General features: G+C 39.3%; 1 protein-coding gene across 4 annotated transcripts in view; it reads right to left on the bottom strand.

The window, feature by feature from the left end:
- The window catches only part of nup54 (nucleoporin 54), an 80,638-nt gene that overhangs the window by 49,912 nt on the left and 6,677 nt on the right, over positions 1-24,049 (bottom strand). For 3 of the 4 annotated variants that reach the window (XM_072253088.1, XM_072253084.1, XM_072253085.1), the window contains exon 2: positions 19,197-19,298. In XM_072253088.1, the coding sequence (XP_072109189.1) occupies positions 19,197-19,298 (102 nt within the window). Of the gene's footprint in view, positions 1-19,154; positions 19,299-24,049 lie in introns of those variants that run through there. The other variant, XM_072253086.1, reaches the window with a different exon arrangement.

Genomic DNA, 24,049 nt, shown 5'->3' with positions numbered 1-24,049 from the left:
TACTTCCTGAGAAAACTAAAGAAATTTAGCCTGTCCCCTAAAACCCTCACTAATAGTTATAGATGCACCGTAGGAAGCAATCTTCTAGGGTGCACCACAGCCTGGTGTGGAAATTGTCCTGTCCAAGACCGAAAGAAGCTGCAGGAGATCGTGAACTTTATTGGCGACAATAAAGTATGAAGTTTTTTTTATTTTTAATTGTGTTCTTTCCTGTAAAGTTTGTATATAATTTATGTATTTCTTGTGAATGCTGCTTATTAAGTTCAAGTTTAATTGTCATTCAACCATATATGAATACCTATGAATACAGCTGAACAAAACAGTATTGCTCTAGAGCAAGACACAGTATCAAGTCATACACAGCACCAGGCATATAGCACATACAAGACAGCAGTTAAGATACAATCAAGCAAAAAGAATATGATGTAGCCCAGTCCCTAAGTCAATGGATATTGTTGGCAAGAACAAGCCTGCAGCAGTCCAGTCAAACTCAATCCAGCTTGCCTTCCACCAAGCGAACATTGGAGAGCAGCACTGACAGGGGCAGCCCCCAGTCCAGCACAGATGCCGCGCCACACCACTTCCGGTGTCACCTCTCCTGGGTGCCTGCAACAGGCAAACAGTGGCATGAGATCTAGTCCACATTACAATCAAGGCCACACAGCTCCCCCACCATCAGCCTCACCAATAAACCAGTGAACCAGACTTGCAGTATTCTACATTACCTATGTCAACAGGGGTTTGTGATCACAAGAACAACGCCCAAGGTTTGCTCGCTGTTAGACTGCACTCCACCTTTGTGCATTGATTCTGACGACTTTCAGTAACAGGCAGCAACACAGACCACAGCAAGTCCAGCTCTTCCAGTTCCTCCGCTGACAAACAACTCGCTAATGGGGTAGATCTGCAGTACTTGAAGTTCTTAATGTGCAGCAATGTCTTGCAAGCCTGTGATGTTGCTGCAAGCAAGTTTTTCATTGTACTCTGCATACATACGTAGTGTCTTGTAAAAGTATTCAGCCCAAAACTCTTTGCTCACATAATGAGTATTATAACCAGGAATTTTGATCAACTTAGCTGAGAATTTTTATTTGTGAATCACATGCCCTTATTTTCCCCCACAGTAGAGCCCAAAGAAAAAGGGAAAATTGTAAAGCATGAAAAACTAAAAATTCTAAATCTGAAACGTCAGCAGGTCAAAGGTATTCATTCCCCCTTGCTCAATACTTAGTTGAGCCATCTCTCTCAGCTCTTACAGCCAGTAGTCTCTTTGGATAAGTCTCTATTAGCTTTGTACACTGCAATGGAGCACGATTTACCCATTCCTCCTTGTAATTTTGAGGTCTTACCAGAGATATTCGATCAGGTTAAGGTCAGGACTCTGACTGAGCCACTCAGGGACAACAATTTTGCCAATCCATGATTGCTCTGGCAGCATGCTTTGGGTTGTCGTTTTGCTGAAAGATGAACTTCCTCCCCAGTTCAAACTTTCTGGCAGGCAGAGGCTAGTAGGTTTTATCCAGGATATCTCTGTATTTAGCAGCATTCATCTTCCCATCAATCCTGACTAGATTTCCAGTCCCTGCTGCTGATAGTATGATTCAACACCACCATACTTTGCAGTAAGGATGGCATTAACTGGCTGATGTGTAGTATTAAGTTTATGCTACACATACTGCTTAGTGTTCCATTGTAGTCTCACCCGACCACAAGGCATTCTTCCAAATCTTTACAGTATCTGTTAAGTGACACTTTGCAAAGTCTTTAAAGATATGCTTATTTTTGACAGGGCTTGTTTTTTGCCACTCTTCCATAAATGCTCTTTTTGTGCAAGGCCTTAGACATTGTGGAGCCATGAACTTCACTTCCAGTTGCAACCACTGATTTCTGCAGCCCACTCTAGGTGACTGTTGGCATCACAGTAGCCTCTCTTACAAGTGTCATTCTTCTCCAGTGACTAAGTTGAGAGAGGCAGCCTGACCTAGGCAGTGCGGCTGTGGTTTCATATTTTTTCCACTTTTTCACAATGGACTGTACTGAGCTCTGTGGTATGTTCAGTGCTTTTGAAATGATCTTGTACCCTTCCCCAGATTTGTGCTTCTCTATTATCATTTCCCCAACTTCCCTTGAATGCTCTTTTGTCTTCCATTTGGTTTGGTCTGTTGAGAATCTACCATGCTGTTGGACCTTCTAGAAAGAGGGGGTATTTATTTTTATGAATTCATTGAAAACCCATGATCCTCCAAATTTCTACTTCAGCAAATTGTCTCAGTTGGTATACTGTACCTGAGGAAAGTTAGCGTAGCAATTACAAAGAAGATGAATATTTTTTCAGTCTCACAGTTTTGGTTTTTAAACCTCTAGTAAACTGTTGACAGGTTTTGGAATTTTTCTTTTGATTTAGCATAATGCACAATGTTATGTAGATAGCTTAAAATCCTACTTCAACATATTTTAAATTTAGAAAATGAGACGGTAAAATGTGAAAATAGTTGTGGGGGCTGAATACTTTTTCAAGGCAATATGACAATAAACTCAACCTGACAAACATGCAATTCTTTCCCCTACACTTTAGTTTCATGTATTCCTTGTATGTTAAGTTACAAAGCCAGTACAAACAAATTCTCTTCACATTATAACACTGGCAGTTCTGAAAAATCTACACTGTATTCCTTTCTGATGAAGCATCCTGAAACATTAAACTGCTTATCTTTTATGGATGCTGCCTGACCAGTTGAGTGTTTCTAGCATTTGCTGTTTTTATTTCAAACTTGCAGCATCTGTAGTTTGTTTTTTTTAAAAAAACATGGTACATCCTCTACTCAGATCTGAAAATAATGTTCCATGTGCAAATGAACTAGGACATTGTATATCTGGAGCAAAAGGATCATCCTCTATGTTCTTGCTTCTATAAAGTTAGATATTTGCAATGTCGTATTTTTTTCTGAATCCAACTCAGCCTTGCTTATAATAGAATACAAGGCAAAAGGGTAAACACTAGTTGGTGTCAAGAAACTGCTGAAAATGGGGAAATTCACATCCAAACATGGAAAGGCTCTAGGTACAAGAGGACTTGCGTGATGGAATGAAGCCACAAAAGAGAGACAAACCAATCTAATCTTCTTAATCTTTCATATATTATTTTAGATTTTAGCAAGGTTAAAAATCACTCCTCTAGTCTTGCCTCTCTTTGCACCTCCATTGTCTCCAGCTTCTGCCCATTTTAAAAAACTGAAACATCCATTTTCAGCCCTAAAGGACCTATTTGGTCACTGCCTAACACATCATTTTCGTAACTTTAGATATTTGTCAGACTTCCGGTACAGCTCATGGAGTGAAGTTGTGCTCTTGACTCGCTCCATTACCTCTGAGCTTTATCCTATGATCAGCTACATTTAAGGTAACTTTTAAGGCATCCACTTTTACAATACCTTGCAGCTGATTGCTATTATATATTTGGATGTTTTTAAGGTCTGCTATGTCTAAGAACGGGAAAGACGGCAAATCTCCGATTAGACTGAAAGTTACCGACCCCCCTCCAATTGAACCAGCGGTAACTATGCAAGCTATATTGGATCTGATTCGTGCGGAAATTTCATCTAAACTGCAGAAAATCATCGATGAAATTGATAAAATGAAAACATCTATCACGGAACATCAGACTGCTATATTTAATCTCCAAGTATCCACGCAACAGAATGAACTCAAGATGGGGAAAATTGAAGAAACAATTACTACAATGAAGAAAAATCTTGACTTTCTTACCTTTAAAAATTCTGATTTAGAATGCAGAATGCGACGTCAGAATATAAGGATTATTGGTCTTCGTGAAGCTGCCGAATCTGATGACCCTATAAAGTTTTTCTCTCAACTTTTAAAAGATTCATTTCCCACCTTATTTCCTGATCAAACACCACTATTGGATAGGGCTCACAGAGTCCCATTATATTCGCCTAAGTCAGATAAACGTCGGCATGCTATTTTAGGATTTCATTATTTTCAAGGCAAGGAGAAGCTGCTTCGCTTTGCTCGATCTGAAGGTTATATTGATTTCTCAGATTTCCGCTTTCGATTGGTGGAGGATTTTGATAAACAGGTTCGTGATCAACAGGTCCATTACAGATCTGTGATGTCGGAATTCTACAAGATGGATTTAAAACCAGTGTTGCTTTATCCTGCACGTTTGAGGATTCGATTCTCTGATGGGTCTTCCCGTTTGTTCGACTCTCCATCGGAAGCCCAGAGTTACCTGGATCAACATTTGCCTTCAACATCCTAATCACACTATTAAATCATCTCTGTTTGATCGGAGGCAGTTAATCTGTTGGGTTTAATTTCTTTCTTTTGCTCCATATGAGGGCAGAAATGTTTTTTTTTTCGGTTTAATTAATATGGTTGCCAAACTTATTTTTAACTGCGTCATTCCTTTCTTCTTCCCTGGGGATTCTGGGTGGCCATTCCCACAGCATAATTTTACGCACATTCCTGGAGGCCTTAAACTTTGTAGTTTTTAAATGTACTTTTTGTAGTTTTTTTTGGCTAGTCTATGCTGATATCTCATTTTTTTGTTTAATTTTACGGTCTGTTGTAGGTTAACGGTTTTCTTTATCTATACCTGCTTTTTCTTCGTATTATATCATTTTCGTTTTAATCGATGTATTTTTTACTTGTTTACTGTTTTATAACTTTAGCTGATCTTTTTATATATACACTTTTTTTTTAGTGAGCGTCTATCAGAAGTCATGGGGGTAGATCTGGTGCTTGCTTCTTTCTGACTAGTCTATCTTAGATTTAGCTTTGGGGTCTCGGGGTGGGGGGGATGGGGGGGCTTCACTTTTTAGTTTTTCTTTCTTCTTGGGCTACTCTTATTATTGAAGTATTTGTCGCGTTCTCTTTCTCGCTATCTCATGTTTATTCTGCTCCCCTTCCGGGTTCGTGGGTCGAACCTATTGTCAATCCTCCTTTATTTGAGGGTTGACTTTAGGGATTATGGAGTCTACTATTAATTTTGTCTCTTGGAATATTAACGGTCTTAATCATCCAATAAAAAGGAAAAAAATCTTTAAAGTATTCTGGAGACTTAAGGCACATATTCTATTTTTACAAGAGACCCATGTGCGGAGGGGGGACAGATTACGTTTTTTTAAGTTCTGGAAGGATCAACACTTTCATTCGAATTCCAACGCTAAAATTTGAGGAGCCTCTATTTTTATAGATCCCTCAATCACTTTTGTGCAACACGATATTATTTCTGATCCCAATGGTAGGTTTCTATTGGATAGTGGTTTACTCTTTAATAAAAAGGTAGTTTTGGTTAACGCCTATGCTCCAAACCTGGACTGTCCGGAATTTTATAAATCATTATTTAATTTGTTCCCGAATTTGAATGAGTTTTCACTAATCTAGGGCAGAGATCTTAATACTTGTTTATCCCCATTATTGGACCGTTCGGCTCCATTATGGACTCTACCCAATAAATCCGCAACCTTGATTAATTCATTTCTCTCAGATTCCGGGTCAACGGACATTTGGCGATTTCTGCATCCCCAGGAAAACGACTTCTCCTTTTTTTTCACATGTTCATCTTTCCTATTCAAGAATTGATTTTTTTTTTATTGACTCTCGTCTTATTTCTTCAGTGGTTAAATGTGAATATGACTGTATAACCATCTCGGATCATGCTCCACTTAAGCTTTCTTTTAAAATATTGGCCAACACACAAAATAATAGACAATGGCATTTTAATTCGCTGTTGCTTCAGGACTTGGATTTTGTTAACTTTATGAATGAACAGATTGATCTCTTTTTTACAATTAACTGTACAGAGGATATATCCATGAACACCCTTTGGGATACTTTTAAAGATTATATTCATGGCCAGATCATCTCGTACTCTGCTGCTTTGAGGAAAAGGTTGAAGGAGGAGGAGCTGGTTCTTGTGGACAAGATTAAGGAAATTGATAAGAAATATGCTACAGTTCCCTCTGAGAAGTTGTATAAACAAAGAACTGAACTTCAAATGGAACACAGTTTATTACTTTCGTCCTCTATTGCAAATCAATTAATGAAAACAAGAAGCGAATTTTATATACATAGTGACAAAGTTGGTAAACTGTTGGCTAATCAGTTGAAGACTATACTAAATTTCAAATTAATCAGATTTATAATCAAAAAGATCAACTGACATTTGATCAAGCTGAGATTAATCAATCCTTTTTTGACTTTTATTCTTCCTTATATCAATCAGAGTCTCCACAAGATTCTAAACATATGTGGGACTTTTTAGATAACCTAGATTTCCCTAAGATTTCACACGATATATGTTCTATGTTAGACACTTCTTTTACCACTGATGAGATTAAGAATGTTATTTTTTCTATGAACCCGGGGAAAGCTCCTGGTCCTGATGGGTTTACCGTGGAATTTTATAAATTTTTTGCATCCTCATTAATCCCTTGGCTATTCAGGGTTCTCAAGCCCTCATTAAAACTTGGTAAACTACCCAAATCCTTTTATACAGCATCGATCTCTTTAATATTAAAGAAGGATAAAGACCCTGCTCAATGTGCATCTTATAGACCAATATCCTTGTTAAATGTTGACTCTAAAATTTTTTCTAAATTATTAGCAAACAGATTAGAAAAAGCACTTCCTTATATTATTTCGAAAGACCAAAGGGGTTTTATTAAAAATCGTTATTCTTTTTACAATATTCGTACACTTTTAAACATTGTCTATACCCCATCTCAAAATGATCCTGAATGCGTCATTTCCCTAGACGCTGAAAAAGCCTTTAACAGGGTCGAATGGCCTTACTTATTTAAGGTGCTTGAAATGTTTAACTTCAGCCCGAAATTTATATCCTGGATCAAATTGTTGTATCATTCTCCTTTGGCCTCAGTTCATACTAACTCTTTAACTTCACACTTTTTCCCCTCTTTTTCGAGGTACCAGACAAGGTTGTCCTCTTAGTCCTTTATTATTTGATATTGCATTAGAACCTCTTGCAATTGGTATTCGAGAATCTCCTAACATTATTGGTATAACTCGTGGTTTAAAGTCCCATAAAGTATCACTTTATGCTGATGACTTACTTTTATATATTTCTAACCCTCAAAAATCTATTCCTGCAGCTTTAGATTTATTAGCACAATTTAGTCTTTTTTCAGGTTATAAGTTAAATCTCAATAAGAGTGAACTTTTCCCGATTAATAAGCAAGTTCCCTTATATGAGAACCTGCCGTTTAAATTGGTTAATAATTATTTTTCATATCTTGGGATTAAAATTACCTGTAAACATAAGGATTTATTTAAGACTAATTTCCTACCCTTAATTGACCACATTACACAACTTTCACTTAAATGGTCTCCTCTTTATCTAACTTTGATTGGTCGTATTAATGCTATTAAGATGTTTACTCTGCCAAAATTTTTATATATATTTCAGGCATTACTGATTTTTGTTCCAAAATCCTTTTTTGACAAAGTTGACTCTAAAATTTCTTCATTTATTTGGCAAAATAAAAACCCGAGACTGGGTAGAATACATCTACAGAAAGCTAAGAGAGATGGAGGTTTGGCATTACCTAATTTTAGATTCTATTACTGGGCAATTAATATTCGACACATGAAATTTTGGTTACTTGACCAAGATACACTATCCATTCCTAAATGGGTAGTATTGGAATTACAATCTGCTCAAGGTTATGCACTTGGCTCCATTTTAGGTTCTTCTCTTCCTTTCGATCTGAAACGCCACAAACAGGTCTGTAACCCAATAGTTAAACATACCATACGCATTTGGTTTCAATTCCGAAAATTTTTCGATCTTAATCAATTTGGACTAGCGATTCCTATTTTAGGCAACATATTCTTTCCCCCCCTCCACTACAGACCATGCCTTTCAAATTTGGAAGACCAATGGTATATTACGGTTTTTGGATTTATTTTTAGATGGCTCCCTTATGTCTTTTGAACAATTATCTAACAAATATAACTTATCAAGAATACATTTTTTTAGATATCTCCAAGTTAGAGATTTCCTAAGTACCATACTTTCTTCCTTTCCGGCGTTACCCCCTACATATATTTTAGATACTATAATTAACCTTAACCCTTGTCAGAAAGGTGTAACGGCTATTATTTATAATATTATCATGAAACTTAGGATAGCTCCATTTGATAAGATTAGGTCCAATTGGGAAAAGGAATTGGGCTTTACTATTTTGGCGGATGACTGGGCGCATATTTTACAACAAGTCAATACTTCCTCTATCTGTTCCAAACATTCCCTAATTCAATTTAAAGTTGTTCATACAGCACGTATGTCTAAAGATGAATTAGCTCGTTTTTATTCTCATATTAACCCTCTTTGTGATAGATGTCATGGGGAGATAGCTTCCTTAACTCATATGTTTTGGTCCTGTCCTACTTTGGAAACTTTTTGGAAAAGTTATTGAATACAGATATTTCTCCCCATCCTATTACTGCTATCTTTGGATTACCTAAAACTTCCAGTAATCTTTCCCCTTCAACCTGTAGAATGATTGCATTTCTTACTTTAATGGTGAAAAGATGTATTTTACAACATTGGAAGGAGATTAATGCCCCAACTACATTTTTTTGGTTTTCTCAAACGATACTATGTTTAAATTTGGAAAAAATCAGAAGTAATCTTTATGATACTTCAGTTAAATTTGAACAGACCTGGAGATCTTTTATTCAACATTTTCATTTAATGTAACTTTTTTTTTCTCTTTGACCATATTTACATTCCCTTCTTGGTTTTTAACTGTTATTAATGGAGGTCGGGTTTGAGGACGTGATTGTTTAAGTTGTTTAAGTCTACTTGATACCGAGTTAGCCCATTGCTTTGCTTTGCTTTTTAGGTTAGTTGCACGGTGGGTTTTTTTTGAGGGGGTCTTTTTTTGGGTTTTTTCTTCTCTTCATTGATATATATGGAAAATTAGTATATTATATTACCTTGTTATTTGATAACTAAACTGCACTGTTTGTACTGTTTTTTATGTATTAATATCTCTTGTAAATTTATATCGCAACAGTGTATTAGTTTCTATATGTTTTACCTTTTGTGTACTAATTCAAAAAAAAGATTTAAAAAGAAGGAAAAGAAAGATATTTGTCTATACTATTCACTATGACACTTATATATGTATCACCATCATGCCTGGTATATCATTCTGTGTCATTACATAGAATATTCAACACAGTAAGTTTTTCCTTGTCTTTATTACTCAAGGATGATTTATACTTGTGCGTACTAGCTTACGCTGCAGCCTATGCAAGTGGGCTACGCCGTTGTGAGCATTTATACCTGTGCGTTGGTGTGTCTGCCTCCCTCTGCAATTCACCACCAAAATGCTAGTTGGCGGTGGGGTTTCTATGTCACTGTGTTCGAGTTCCTTCTAGTTGAAACTCAACACGAAGAAACTCAAATTTCAAACAATGGCGACTGAAACTGGAGGAGGGTGAATTTTCTGTACTTGTCCGGCCACTGAGGAAATGCATTTCAAATATTTTTGGACGCCGGCAGGTAGATTTGACGATTTGGTTCATCATCTCCAACCATTTATTTCACATCAGTGTACGCACAGTATACTCAGAGACTGGCAATCACCATTCAAGTTTTAGCTCCAGGTGGAAGTCAACAGGCTGTAGCAGCTAGCTACAAACTGGCATCAAGCACAGGGTCGTCCATAATTTCGGAGGTCTGTAAAGCTTTATGGAAAGCATTGCAGCCAGAGTTCCTTCCCTGCCCTTCAGTCGCCCAATGGGAAGCTACTGTAGCGTAGGAGGAAATGTGATGCTACCAAGCGGACCAATCACAGTTGTTCGGTCTGTGTCACCACGACGCGTAGTTACATTTTGGGAGAGGTGTGCGTTAGGCTACGGCGTAGGGTTCAGCCTAGAGTACAGTGTAGGGTACGCGGCTATGCTGTACCTACAGTGTACATTAGACGCACAAGTATAAATCAGCCTTGAAGAGTCTCTTCACATTCTATCCCACTTCAGCCTTTCAACACATCCTTCTATTTCAATTACTTTCATGTACTTACCTCGTTTCCCTTTGAAAGTGTCCAAGCTATTTGCCTCAACCATATCTGCAATTCTGAGAGCTACAATTTAAGCATTCTGAAAATAAAACCTTCCTAGTTATTTCATAGTTGGATTTATTGACAGCTACCATGGATATGATATCTTTATTCTCTCAAAAGCCAAAACAATTTGCCCTGTATTCACCTTGTCCAACTCAAACAGAATTTTAAAGAACTCTGAGGTCTCCTGTTTTCTCTTTCCTAAAATAACACAACCCAACACCATTAATTTTTCCCCAAAGCAAAGAGCTCTAATTTCTTTCTGTAACCATCCTTAGAAATCCTTTAAAAAGAAAATTACTTCACTCTACATTCTTCTATACCTTTTCTGTCAGATGGACGCCAGAACTGTGTATTGTATTTTCCCTAACCGAAGTCCTACCACCTTTGAAATTAATACGTCCTGAAATAAATCAGTGCTTCATTAGCAGTTTTGATCATTTGCTGATTGGCAATGCTGTTCTTTGCAACTTGTTTGCCGTTCTACCACATTACATTCCTTTTTGTAAGTTGTTGGCAGTTTTATTTTTCTTGTCAGCTTCTATCATCTCACATTTACTGATGCCAAAATACAAAATATCTTTCTGCCTAGTTAATGAATTATCTAAAATCTTTTGGTATTAGTCATACAGTGTGGTATCAAAGGTCTTCAACCAAATCATATTGCCTGTAGTATCACTTATACACTGTCTGCTACCCAGTAAAAGAATTCATATTGCATTATAATATATTTTCTCTCTTTAGATGATCTATGAAATTTTTTAGTCAAGAATCTAGTATTTTTTTTTAACCATCTACTTAATCAAATGTTCCCAGTTTTTTGCCCACATCCTTTTATATTGAAGTATTTGCCAGCCACTAGTCTTCTGACACCACTATATCTTCTAGTTATCCCTTGTATGCACTAACAAATAATTCACAAATGGGACACACGTCAGCTTCACCTGACATCACATCTTTTCATTTTGATTTTCTTAATTATTTTCTCAATTTCTATCCAACATTTATTAATGTTCTTTTTAAGCCAACTTTCCAGTGCAGCACTAACTTTGTCATCTTCTTTGGTTAAAAGTTGAGATGAAGTTATTATTCAACCAGTTTCCTTATACCCTGCTTATCTTTCAGTGGGATTATTCCTATTCTCAATTACTTTTGTTATTTATTTGTCTATAAAACTTTCGCTCAATATTTCTAAGGAGCATCACGATTTCTTGATTCTGATTTTAAGACCCTCATTGACAGATTATAGTATTCTGTTTATTATTTACATACATCTTAAATGTTCCTCTTTAGATTTTATTTAAATACTCTAAATATTGTAAATGATTGAGGAACTGAAACAGATAATAATGCACAGATTGACCTCCTTTCAATTTGTACATACCCATTGATGCCATTTTCAACTAATTTTATATTCTAATCAACAATTTACTTTCTACAAAATAAGCTTCAGTTTGAAGGTAGCATGCAAGTTCAGCTAATGTGAATGTCCACTTACATGCCATTTTTCTTTCTACTTTTAATTACTTTCTCTAAAGTAAATTGAGTAATCTATTTTTTATAAATCTTGTTTGGTTTTCTCTAATCATCCCATTTTTCTGCACATCAACAATCATTCCAATATTATTATTAGATTCTTATCATTTCAATAATTTTGCATGTTTTCTCTCCCTCTGACATTTTAAATAATAACCACTGCAACTTTCAAACCTAATAAACAGCCAAATACTGAATCAAGAAACTGTTGGAAAATATGACCAACACATAATCTGATATCTCCAACTAAAACCCTCGAACAAAACCTCATTTTTTTTTTAGGATTACATGGTTTTTATGCCATTTTTTTCTTCAATAGTCTAAACTTGCCGATGGTAACTTTAGCAATTAATTGAATGGAATATTCTAGTTTCCCTGGAATGTCAGGAATATTTTCCTCCCCTAGTGTGAACTCTGACACAAAATAACTATTCAAATGACTCACTTTTAATTCTATTTTCATAGGCAATATTACCTGGCCCTGTAAACAAACTGAAATCTTTTTTTCCCAATATAAACATTCAAAGCTTCATGATAATCATGATGAATAAGAGAAAATCTGCAGATGCTGGAAATCCAAAGCAACACACAAAATGCTGGAGGAACTCAGCAGGCCAGGCAGCATCTATGAAAAAGAGTACAGCTGACGATTCGGGCTGAGGAGTCAGAAAGTGGGGGGAGGAAAGGAAGAACCACAAGGTGAAAGGTGAAACCAGGAAGGGATGGCGGGGCGGAGGGGAGTTGAAGTAAAGAGCTGGGAAGTTGATTGGTGAAAGAGATACAGAGCTGGAGAAGGGGAAATCTGATAGCAGAGGACAGAAGGTCATGAAAGAAAAGGGGGAGGAGTACCAAAGAGATGTGAGAGGCAGATGAGATAGAGGTGAGAGAGAGAATTGAGAATGGTGAACGCTGAAAGGGGAGGGAGCAATACTGGAAGATTGAGAAATCGATTTTCATGCCATCAGATGGGAGGCTACCCAGACGGAATATAAGGGATTGCTCCTTCAACCTGATTGTGGCCTCATCATGACAGTAGAGGAGGCCATGGACTGACGAAGAACACAGCACAATACCAGGCCCTTCATCCTACAAAGTTGTGCTGAACAAGTCCCTACTTCAGCAATTACTAGGGTTACCCATAGCCCTCTATTTTTCTAAGCTCCATGTAGCTACCCAGGAATCTCTTAAAAGACCCCATCATATCTGCCTCCATCACCGTTACCAGCAGCTCATTCCGCGTAGTCACCATTCTGTGTAAAAAACTTACCCCTGACATCTCCTCTGTACCTACTTCCAAGCACCTTAAAACTGTGCCCTCTCGTGCTAGCCATTTCAGCCCTGGGAAAAAGCCTCTGACTATCCACACGATCAATGCCTCTCATCATCTTATACACCTCTATAAGGTAACCTCTCATCCTCCAACCCTCCAAGGAGAAAAGGCCGAGTTAACACACCCTTGTAAATCTCTTCTGCACCCTTTCTATAGTTTCCACATCCTTCCTGTAGTGAAGCAACCAGAACTGAGTGTAGCACTCCAAGTGGAGTCTGACCAGGGTCCTATATAGCTGAAACATTACCTCTTGGCTCTTCAACTCAATCCCACAGTTGATGATGGCCAATTCTCCGTATGCCTTCTTAACCACGGAGTCAACGGGCTCAGCAGGTTTAAGTGTCCTATGGACTCAGACCCCAAGATCCCTCTGATCCTCCACACTGCCAAGAGTCTTACCATTAATAATATATTCTGCCATCATATTTGACCTACCAAAATGAACTACCTCACACTTATCTGGGTTGAACTCCATCTGCCACTTCTCGGTCCAGTTCTGCATCCTTTTGATGGCATGCTGTAACCTCTGACAACCCTCCACACTATCCACAACACCCCCAACCTTTGTGTCATCAGCAAATTTACTAACCCATCCATCCACTTCCTCATCCAGGTCATTTATAAAAATCACAAAGAGTATGGGTCCCAGAACAGATCCCTGAGGCACACCACTGGTCACCGAACTCCATGCAGAATATGACCCATCTACAAGCACTCTTTGCCTTCTGTGAACAAGCCATTTCTGGATCCACAAAGCAAGGTCCCTTTTGGTCCCATGCCTCCTTACTTTCTCAATAAACTTTGCATGGGGTACCTTATCAAATGCCTTGCTGAAATCCATATACACTACATGTACAGCTCTTCCTTACTCATTGTGTTTAGTCACATCCTCAAAAGATTCATAAGTTCTGCCTCCCACGATCTTTTCCATCAACTTATCAACCACTAAAGTAAGACTCACTGGTCTATAATTTCCTGGGCTATCTCCACTCCCTTTCTTGAATAAAAGAACAACAACTGCAACCCTCCAATCCTCCAGAACGTCTCCCGTCCCCATTGATAATGCAAAGATCATTACCAGAGGCTCAGCAATCTCCTCCCTAGTCTCCCACAGTAGCCTGGGGTACATCTCATCTGGTCCTGGAGACTTATCCAACTTGATGCTTTCCAAATGCTCCAGCACATCCTCTTTCTTAATGTCTATATGCTCAAGCTTTTCAATCCGCTTTAAATCATCCCTACAATCGCCAAGATCCTTCTCTATAGTGAATACTGAAGCAAAGTATTCATTAAGTATCTTAGTTATCTCCTCCGGTTCCATACACACTTTTTCACTGTCACACTTCATTAGTCCTATTCTCTTGAATCTTACCCTCTTGCTCTTCACATACTTGTAGAATGCCTTGGGGTTTTCCTTAATCCACTCGCCAAGGCCTTTTCATGGCCCCTTCTGGCTCTCCTAATTTCATTCTTAAACTCCTTCCCGCTAGCCTTATAATCTTCTAGATCTCTATCATTACCTAGTTTTTTGAACCTTTTGTAAGCTTTTCTTTTCTTCTTGACTAGATTATCAACATCCTAGTACACCACGGTTCCTGTATCTTACCATCTTTTCCATCTCATTGGAACGTACCTATGCAGAATGCCACACAAATATCTCCTGAACATCTGCCACATTTCCGCTGTACATTTCTCTGAGAATATCTGTTCCCAATTTATGCTTCCAAGTTCCTGCCTGATAACTTCATATTTCCCCTTACTCCAATTAAACATTTCTCTAACTTGTCTGTTCCTCTCTCTCTCTCTCTCCAATGCAATGGTAAAGGAGATAAAAATGTTAACACTATCTCCAAAATGCTCTCCCATTGAGAGATCTGACACCTGACCAGGTTCATTTCCCAATACCAGATCAAGTACAGCCTCTCCTCTTGTAGGCTTATCTACATATTGAGTCAGAAAACCTTCCTGAGCACACCTAACAAACTCCACCCCATCTAAAACCCTCGCTCTAGGGAGATGCCAATCAATATTTGGGAAATTAAAATCTCCCACCACAGCAACCCTGTTATTATTACACCTTTCTAGAATCTGTCTCCCTATCTGTTCCTTGATGTCCCTGTTACTATTGGGTGGTCTATAAAAACACCCAGTAGAGTTATTGATTCCTTCCTGTTTCTAACTTCTACCCACAGAGACTCCATAGACAATCCCTCCATGGCTTCTTCCTTTTCTGCAGCCGTGACACTATCTCTGATCAACAGTGCCTCGCCCCCACATCTTTTGCCTCCCTCCCTGTCCTTTCTGAAACTTCAAAAGCCTGGCACTCGAGGTAACCATTCTTGCCCCAAGCCATCCAAGTTTCTGTAATGGCCACAACATCATAGCTCCAAGTACTAATCTACACTCTAAGCTCATCCGCTTTGTTCATGATGCTTCTTGCATTAAAATAGACACTTCTCAAACCATAGGTCTGAGCACATTCCTTCTCTATCACCTGCCTACCCTCCCTCTCGCACTGTCTCCAAGCTTTCTCTATTTGTGAGCCAACAGCCCCTTCCTCTGTCTCTTCAGTTCGGTTCCCACTCCTCAGCAATTCTAGTTTAAACTCTCCCCAGTAGCCTTAGCAAACCTCCCTGCCAGGATATTGGTCCCCCTCGGATTCAAGTGCAACCCGTCCTTTTTGTACAGGTCACGCCTGCCCCAAAAGAGGTCCCAGTGATCCAGAAATCTGAATCCCTGCCCCCTGCTCCAAACCCTCAGCCAAGCATTTATCCTCCAACTCACTCTATTCCTCTACTCACCGTTGCTTGGCACAGGCAGTAATCCCGAGATTACTACCTTGGAGGTCCTCCTTCTCAACTTCCTTCCTAACTCCCTGTGGTCTGTTTTCAGGACCTCCTCCCTTTTCCCTCCTATGTCGTTGGTATCAATATGTACCACGATCTCTGGCTGTTTACCTTCCCACTTCAGGATATTGTGGACACGATCAGAAACATCCCGAACCCTGGCACCTGGGAGGCAAACTACCATCCGTGCTTCTTTCCTGCGTCCACATCCTCTTCCTTTCCCTACCCTTCTGAGCCACGGAGCCAGACTCTGTGCCAGAAGCGTGACCACTGTTGCTTCCCCCAGGTAGGTTCCTCCCCTCCCCCAAACAGTACTCAAGCAGTAGTTATTAAGGAGGACAACCACAGGGGTACTCTCTAGTATCTGACCTTTGCCCTTCCCTCTCCTGACTGTTACCCACTTATCTGTCTCCCCAGGCCCTGATGTGACTACCTGCCTATAGCTCCTATCACCTCCTCACTTTCCCTGACCAGACGAAGGTCATCGGGCTGCATCTCCAGTTCCCTAAGAAGCTGCAGCTCGACACACCTGGCACAGATGTGGCCTTTCGGGAGGCTGGGAGCCTCCCAGACTGCCCACATCTGACACCCAGTACAGAACACCAGCCTCACAGACATGCTGTTTCTATTCCTCACAGGTAACCTACCTTGCCTCGACCCATTTATCACCGAAGGGCTGTTGAGCCAAAGCCCTCCTACTCTGTCTATCTCTGCTCTGTCACCCGCTCTATAAAACTGTCTTCTTTTTATACTCTTCCTCTCAGTCTAACTCACTGAATTGTTGGAATGGGAATGGAAAGTGGAATTAAAGTGGGTGACCACCGGGAAATCCCGCTTTTTTTGGCGGACGGAGCATGATGCTCAGCGAAGTGGTCTCCTAATCTGCATCGGGTCTCACTGACATACAGGAGGCCACACTGCGGATACAATAGATGACTGCAAAAGACTCATAGGTAAAGTGTCGCCTCACCTGGAAAGACTGTTTGGGGCACTGAATGGTAGTGAGGGAAGAGGTGTAGGGCAGGTATGACACTTGTTCCACTTGCAAGGATAGGTGCCAGGAGGGAGATGGACAAGGGAGTTGCATAGGGAGTGGAAAGTGGGGGGAGACGGAAATATATGCTTGGTGGTGGGATCATGTTGGAGATGATGGAAGTTACGGAGAAATATGTGTTGGACGCGGAGGCTGGTGGGGTGGTAAGTGAGGACAAGAGGAACCCTATCCCTGGTGGGGTGGCGGAAGGATGAGGAGAGAGCAGACGTGCGTGAAATGGAAGAGATGTAGTTGAGGGCAGTGTTGATGGTGGAGGAAGGAAAGCCCCTTTCTTTGAAGAAGGAAGACACCTCCTTAGTTCTGGAATGAAAAGTCTCATCCTGAGAGCAGATCTGACAGAGCCAGAGGAATTGAGAGAAGGGGATGACATTTTTAGAAGTAACAGGGTGGGAAGAGGTATAGTCCAGGTAGCTGTCAGAATCACTGGGTTTATAATAGACAGCAGTAGATAAGCTGTCTCCAGAGATAGAGACAGAGAGATCAAGAAAAGGGAGGGTGGTGTCGGAAATGGATTAGGTAAATTTGAGGGCAGGGAGGAACTTGGAATCTTGATACACTTTCCATATTTCTTCTAGCATTCCCTTTTGAAGCACTTACTATTTTACCTTGTGTTCTTTACAGGCTATCTTCCCTGATTACAAATGTCTGGATTACCTAGATATGAACAACCTCCTGCAGGATTACCAAACTCAAAAGCGCAGTGCATGTATGTGTTCATTCCTACTAATGGCAGGACTACTTTCCCCTCTCTTCTCCCCCCACCCCCATTTTAGTAATTGTTCTTTCTTAACAGTCTTACGTTTTTAATGCCATTGATGACAATTCTGTGGAGTTATGGTTAACAAAACAAAAGATTTTTGCGTGTTTTCTACCTTATGGACAAATTCAACTTGTAGATGATCGCAAAAAATGGAGTCTGTTTGTTACCTGGGTATGGCCAGTATATCTGTCCTAATCCCCGATGCAATTTTAAATATTCCTTCTTTTAATGCAAAAGAGTTGAAATGACAAGTGCACTGACATCAAAGATGCCTGCTCCCATGCACAAGAGATCAAGACATTTGCCACATAAAGCTGCCAAATTCCATCATGTTGGCAATGTTCATTGATTGAACAAAACTACACAACAGAAGTTGAGAGGTAAACCGAAAATATTAGAAGTCTGTCTGTTTGTCTAGGTACCATATCCGATGCGGACTTTGGTGACCATGGTTTTCCATATAGATCTATCCGTCGTTTTTTGGATGACTTCCATTTCCTCGATGTGTAGCCACCTGGCTAGGCTTTTGATGTACATAAGCCGAGGTCTTCCTCTAGGTTTACTCCCCTCAATCTTTCCAGAGAGTACGAGTTTTTCTAGTTCATCTTTCTGCATGATGTGTCCTAGGAACCTGAGTTGTCTTTCTCTTATTGTTGGTGTGAGTGATCGAACTCTTCTGAGAACTTCTTCATTTGATGTCTGTGTGGTCCATGATATTTTTAACATTCTCCTGTAGAACCATAATTCAGCTGCTTCTAGTCTCTTTTCCATTGATGGGGAAATGCTCCAGTATTCACTTCCATAAGTCAAGATAGAATAAATGTAGCACTGCAGTATTCTGTTTTTAGTGTGTATGCTCATCTTGCTGTCTGTTAATATGGTCTGTATTTTTTGGAAAGCTTCTTTCGCCATTGCTATTCTGTATTTGATATCTGTGTCTCCATAAAAGTCAACATCGATTTAATTTTTAAACAGGCTTCATAATGACTGTTTCACTTCACCTAAAAAAACACTGGTTAATCGTTAAAGATCAAATGCCTGAAATAAAATAGAAATAGTCTGATAAACTAAATCACATTGCTATTTAAGCAACACACATCAAAGTTGCTGGTGAACGCAGCAGGCCAGGCAGCATCTCTAGGAAGAGGTACAGTTGACGTTTCAGGCCGAGACCCTTAGTCCTGATGAAGGGTCTCAGCCTGAAACGTCGACTGTACCTCTTCCTAGAGATGCTGCCTGGCCTGCTGCGTTCACCAGCAACTTTGATGTGTGTTGCTTGAATTTCCAGCATCTGCAGAATTCCTGCTGTTCACATTGCTATTTACCTGTGATTCAATACCAGAAAAACAAAGGAAAGTCATTCTCAAAGAAAGACATTCAATACACGCAGAAGGATAAAAAATATAAAATGTCATGATTAAAAAGTACATCAGATGCATTTTAATACACAACAAAATTGGAAAGATTCAAACTGGCAGGCAAAAATGTACGACAAAGAGTATTTTGCACTCACTCAATTACTGAAAAGGCAAGCATATAGGAGATATTGCACTACCTCCAAATCCTGAGGCAGCTGTTGTGGCAGTAGTTCCAAATCCAAAACCAGTTGATGCTGTTGTTTTGGCACCAAATGAGCCAAAAGAAAATCCAGTGGTTCCTACAAAGAACACATTCATAATTACTAAGACAAATGAATGCATTTTTCTACGGAAAAGCACGACAAGAAAGCAGGATGTTATTCACTGCTAGAGTCGCACTTAAGGGTTCAAGAATTCTCAAAGTTAGTAATCAAGGATTTGATGCTAGTTTGGTGACATGATGTTACTTTTCCATCAAGGTCAACGTTGACAAATGGACTATTCCCTTTGAGAAAATTAAGAACCCTATACAGAATTATTTTAGCTAACTTCGCTAACCTTATTCCACAGGTATGCCTAAGCATTAAACTGTCCATCTCATACATTTTCACAGCTCCAGTGAAGTCTCCCTATAAAAATCATGGAATTAGTCTTTCTGTCAGACATCATTGTGAATTTCCTGTAGTTTTTGCAGATCAACTGTGCTTCAGAAATGTGAATGTCCAAAGTGCTATAGGTGCAAATCCAAACTTAAACAAAATAATCACACCCTCATTCAAAACTAAACAATTCTAAGCATCACATTGAAGCAAGTAGCAATTTGGTGTTCATCTACTTTCAGTAATACTATCCCTGCTAGCAGATGCTCCTCCAAACCCAAATTCTGAATTTAGTTGTTTTTAAATGATTTATATAATTAAAAAGGGTACAAATATCATCTCATAAATTGTACAATTTCCAATTATGTTCTTCACTGATAAATAATAAAATCAGGTCATTATGTGGCAATTTCCATTCTTTCAGTTAAAGAGTATATGAAATTAGCAATTCTATTGCAGAAGTTGTTCAGTTTATCCATCATTTCCTCTGTAGGAAACAGCAACTGTATTTTGTACAGTTCCAGGTCCAAAATAAAAAATCTGGGACTGATTCCCAGTTTTTTTAAAATCAGTAATCATTGAAAGTTCTAAAAATGTATCGACATTGGCAAAAGCTTGTGATTAAACTTATTTCAAATGCATTTCCTCTGAATGCACATGAAAGGGCTAAAACTGCCCAATAAATTAGCCACAAATTCATAAGGATACAAATTAAAGATCCCATTTATTTGTCACATGTACACCGAAACACCAAAACATACAATGAAATGTGCTGTTTATGTCAATCAAATCAGCGAGGATAGTACTGGGCAGCTCACGAATGTCATCATACTTCTGGCACCAACAGAGCCTGCTCACAACCACGACTTTGGGAAACGTGGAAGGAAACCAGAGCACAGGGAAGAAAAAAATGCGGTCACAGGAGAACGTACAAACCCTGTAAAGCCAAATAATATAGTTTACAGAATGGACACTATCTACTATAGGTACCTATCCCATTAATCTCACCCCACTTATTAAGGGTCCATCCTCAAATTTTCACTCAAATATATTCCCACTTCAAGCACAAAACCTGCCATGAACCAACACTCTCAGGGAGTTTCTCAAAAACAGCAGCAATTCTAAAAGCATGTTTCCTTAAAAAGATCCTCTTTGATTAATTAGAATGGTAACTTGACCCAGTTAACATTGCTAAAAATTGGTCCATCAAAAAATTCATAACAACACAAATCTACCTTCTGGGACCACCCCTACTTGAAATCTTTGGAAATTAAACGGAACTATTTCTGAGTGATTTTGGGACACAATGGTCATTTTCACAAAATGTAATACTGCATTCAAAAGTTTTAAAAGGCATGTCTACTGTACTCACTGCAATTATATATGGTAACAATAATCAAGCCTTTAAACTTGAACTTTTACATATTTCTTAAAGTTTTTCTGCAGCATCATTAGTAAACTTGAGTATTGAAAGAGCATTAGTTGTAAAAATCATCCCTCAGTGAAGCAGTTTTCCTCGATCTAGCAATCTGGATGGATGGAAGTTTGGAAAAGGTGCCATTCACCACAAAAAAGTTGGACTCCCCAGAATTTTAAATTTCATACAGCATAGGCCCTTACGGCCCAAAGAGTTAGTGTGGCCCAATTGCACCCATATGACCATCTAACCCATTCACCTGTACGTCTTTGTAATGTGGGAGGAAACCAGAGCACCCAGAGGAAACCCACACGGTCATGGGGAAGACATACAAAATCCTTAGAGACAATATCAGGAAATGAACCTGGGTCACTAGCGCTGTAATATGCTACTGTGCTGCCCCAAGCACTAATAAAAATTACAGTATCTCAATTTGTGTTTTCTAAACATTTTCAGATTGTAGCATTATCTCAAGCGCTGAGATTTTTAAAGATAATTGAAGTTCTTCTCTGAAGCTGCACACTTTTAAAGTTTTCAAACCCACTCCAACGTTTACATGAAATCAAATAGAATTTCCAGTTTAGTAATGCAGAACAAAATCTACAAGATTCTTTAGAACAAGCAAAAATATCGGGCTAGATATCACTGGCATGTAATGCAAAATGTGTCTGCTGGACAGTTCAGAAAGATGTGGAGCTCCAAATGGAGCATGAAGGAAGAGCACAGTCTTGTTAACATTCCCCAAATAATGATTGTGGGACAGTTAAATGTCTTTAAAAAAAAATATGATTTTAAACTGGATATGTTTTGTATTTATTTCAATTTTAATGGCTTAAAAACTTGGGTTGAATTGTTCTCTGATCTTAGCAATCCATTTGCAAATGTTACATCATCATATGAGGAGACATTGCATGGCGACAAAACATTTGCAAATGAATTACCAAGACCAGAGAACAATTCAACCCAACCATCCGCCACCCGAGCTACACATTTTCCAAGCTAGTTTAAAAAGTCAAAGTCACAGCTTTTACAAAATCAAAGCAAAGCTTTGCCTGCTATCACAGGCTTTTAGGGTTCGGACATCTTCATCATGCCAGCAATCCCCGACACCGCTGAAATCAGGCTGCATCATGCCAGTGAGATTGACCCTCCTCATCCAGGCTAGGTAAGTCTGGATATGCAGAGACCAAGTGTGCCAATTCTGGGTGGTGGTGGGGCTCAGCCAGTAGCATCTTGCCAGAGCACATCAGAATACATGATGTAAATTTACACCCTTACAAAAAATAACTTCTCTCCTTCGGGAACTGGCATACTGAGAGGCGGCTTGACAGATTAAATTCTCCCTTAGTTTGATTTATCCATCTTTAACTGATGCATTTACAATTCTCTCCTGCCACCATAACAAAGTTTCAATTAAGATTCACCATGACAAGATCCCAACTTTTTAACGTCATTATCTTCAAATTATAAATTTTCTTGTAGCCATAAGTTGCTCACAATAGATATCAGCAAAATTCAGGCTGTCAGGATTGAAGGTGCAGTGGCAGTGCAGATAGGAAAGGGGCCAAGGGATGGAAAAAAAAGTGATGAATATTGCTTTTAAGGCTAGAGGAAGTGTGCAGCAAACTTATAAACTTCCCTGGTATTCCAGTTAAGATAGCACTACCAAATGTATGTGATAGCTCAGTAGTTAAAAAAAGGCAAGAAATTGGACCAAAAATATGACTAAAAACACATCTTCTGGGGTAAATTGTGTTATATTATCGCCGCAGACATTAAGGAGGCTAGTGCTGGCAAGGTGAAATTTGAGGGATGAGCTAGTATGGTGTGTTTCAGAATCTATGCAGATGAAGTGAGCCGTTCAAAGAGCGGAGGTTGGGGCAATGGAGGTCCGATGCCTGTACAATTGGCCCAGGCGCAAGGCTGGATCATTCTGGGCACCGAGCCAATTTGAAGAGCTTGAGAGCTGCTTCTCGGGCCAGAAAGCGAAATCTGGGCCCAGAACAAGTCATTGGGCGGCATGGTCTGGGCCCCGAGCTCTTCGCAGTAGCTGTGTCCTAGTGAGAGGTACAATCGCCGTTTAGACAATTTAAACTCCAGCCCAAATTGGAGGCAAGAACTGATTTCGCTCCCTCTCTGCGATGGTCACTTCTCTCTCCTTGGTGTTGAGGCTATGAAGACTGCCTGGCTGCTGTGCTCCATGCTTGCTAATATGATGAATGGATAAGTGAGGTTTTGGGCCTACTCTGAGGTGCAGATCTGAGGAATCAATTTGGTTTGGGATATTGTTGTTCGTGTCAATTTTTTGCATGATTTGTGTTTTTTCCCTTTCTCTTGCATATTGGGTGTTGGTCTTTTTTTTCTTTAATTGGGTTCTTTTGGGTTTCTTGCTTTGTGGCTACCTGTAAACAAACAAATCTCAAGGTTGTATAATTTATACCTTCTTTGATAATAAATGTACTTGGAATCTCTGAATCAGCACTTGGGACATGAGAGATCATTTTAAAATGTACAAACAAGTAAAAAAGTAACAAACATCTGGGAGGCAGAAGTCGATGGGCCGCATGGCAGAGGAAATTTAAACCAAATGTGTTGTTTTAGCAAGGGATAAAAGAGAAACAGGATCAACCAATTTATATGATTTTAGAAGAGAGCCAACAGTCAGAGTCTGAAGAGATAAGAACACAGAGTACAAAGGAAGAAACCATTCAGCCCCTTGGACCTTTTCTCATTCAATTTGATCATGAGTGATCGGTGATCCCACCTTTTCCCCATGATCCATAACTCTTAATATTTTTTCCATACTGTCCTGCATTTGCTGCGTTACTGCCCAGTTACTGAGCACACCTCAATCAATCCACTATTTTCCACACATTATAATATCTGTAATTCATACTTGGGCCACTTCGCCTATTCTGTTCTTATGTCTGAAATAAATATCTATTGCAAATTATGCATTATCCCTTTAGTTTCCCAACTTATCAGCAGTGCCAAGTTTGCAGATGACACAAAATTGACTGGCCTCATCAGCAAC

The sequence above is a fragment of the Mobula birostris genome, chromosome 3 (assembly GCF_030028105.1).
Source record: "Mobula birostris isolate sMobBir1 chromosome 3, sMobBir1.hap1, whole genome shotgun sequence".
NCBI lineage: Eukaryota > Metazoa > Chordata > Chondrichthyes > Myliobatiformes > Myliobatidae > Mobula > Mobula birostris.
Note: the sequence above shows the minus strand (reverse complement) of the source record. Positions and strands in the feature narration are given on the sequence as shown.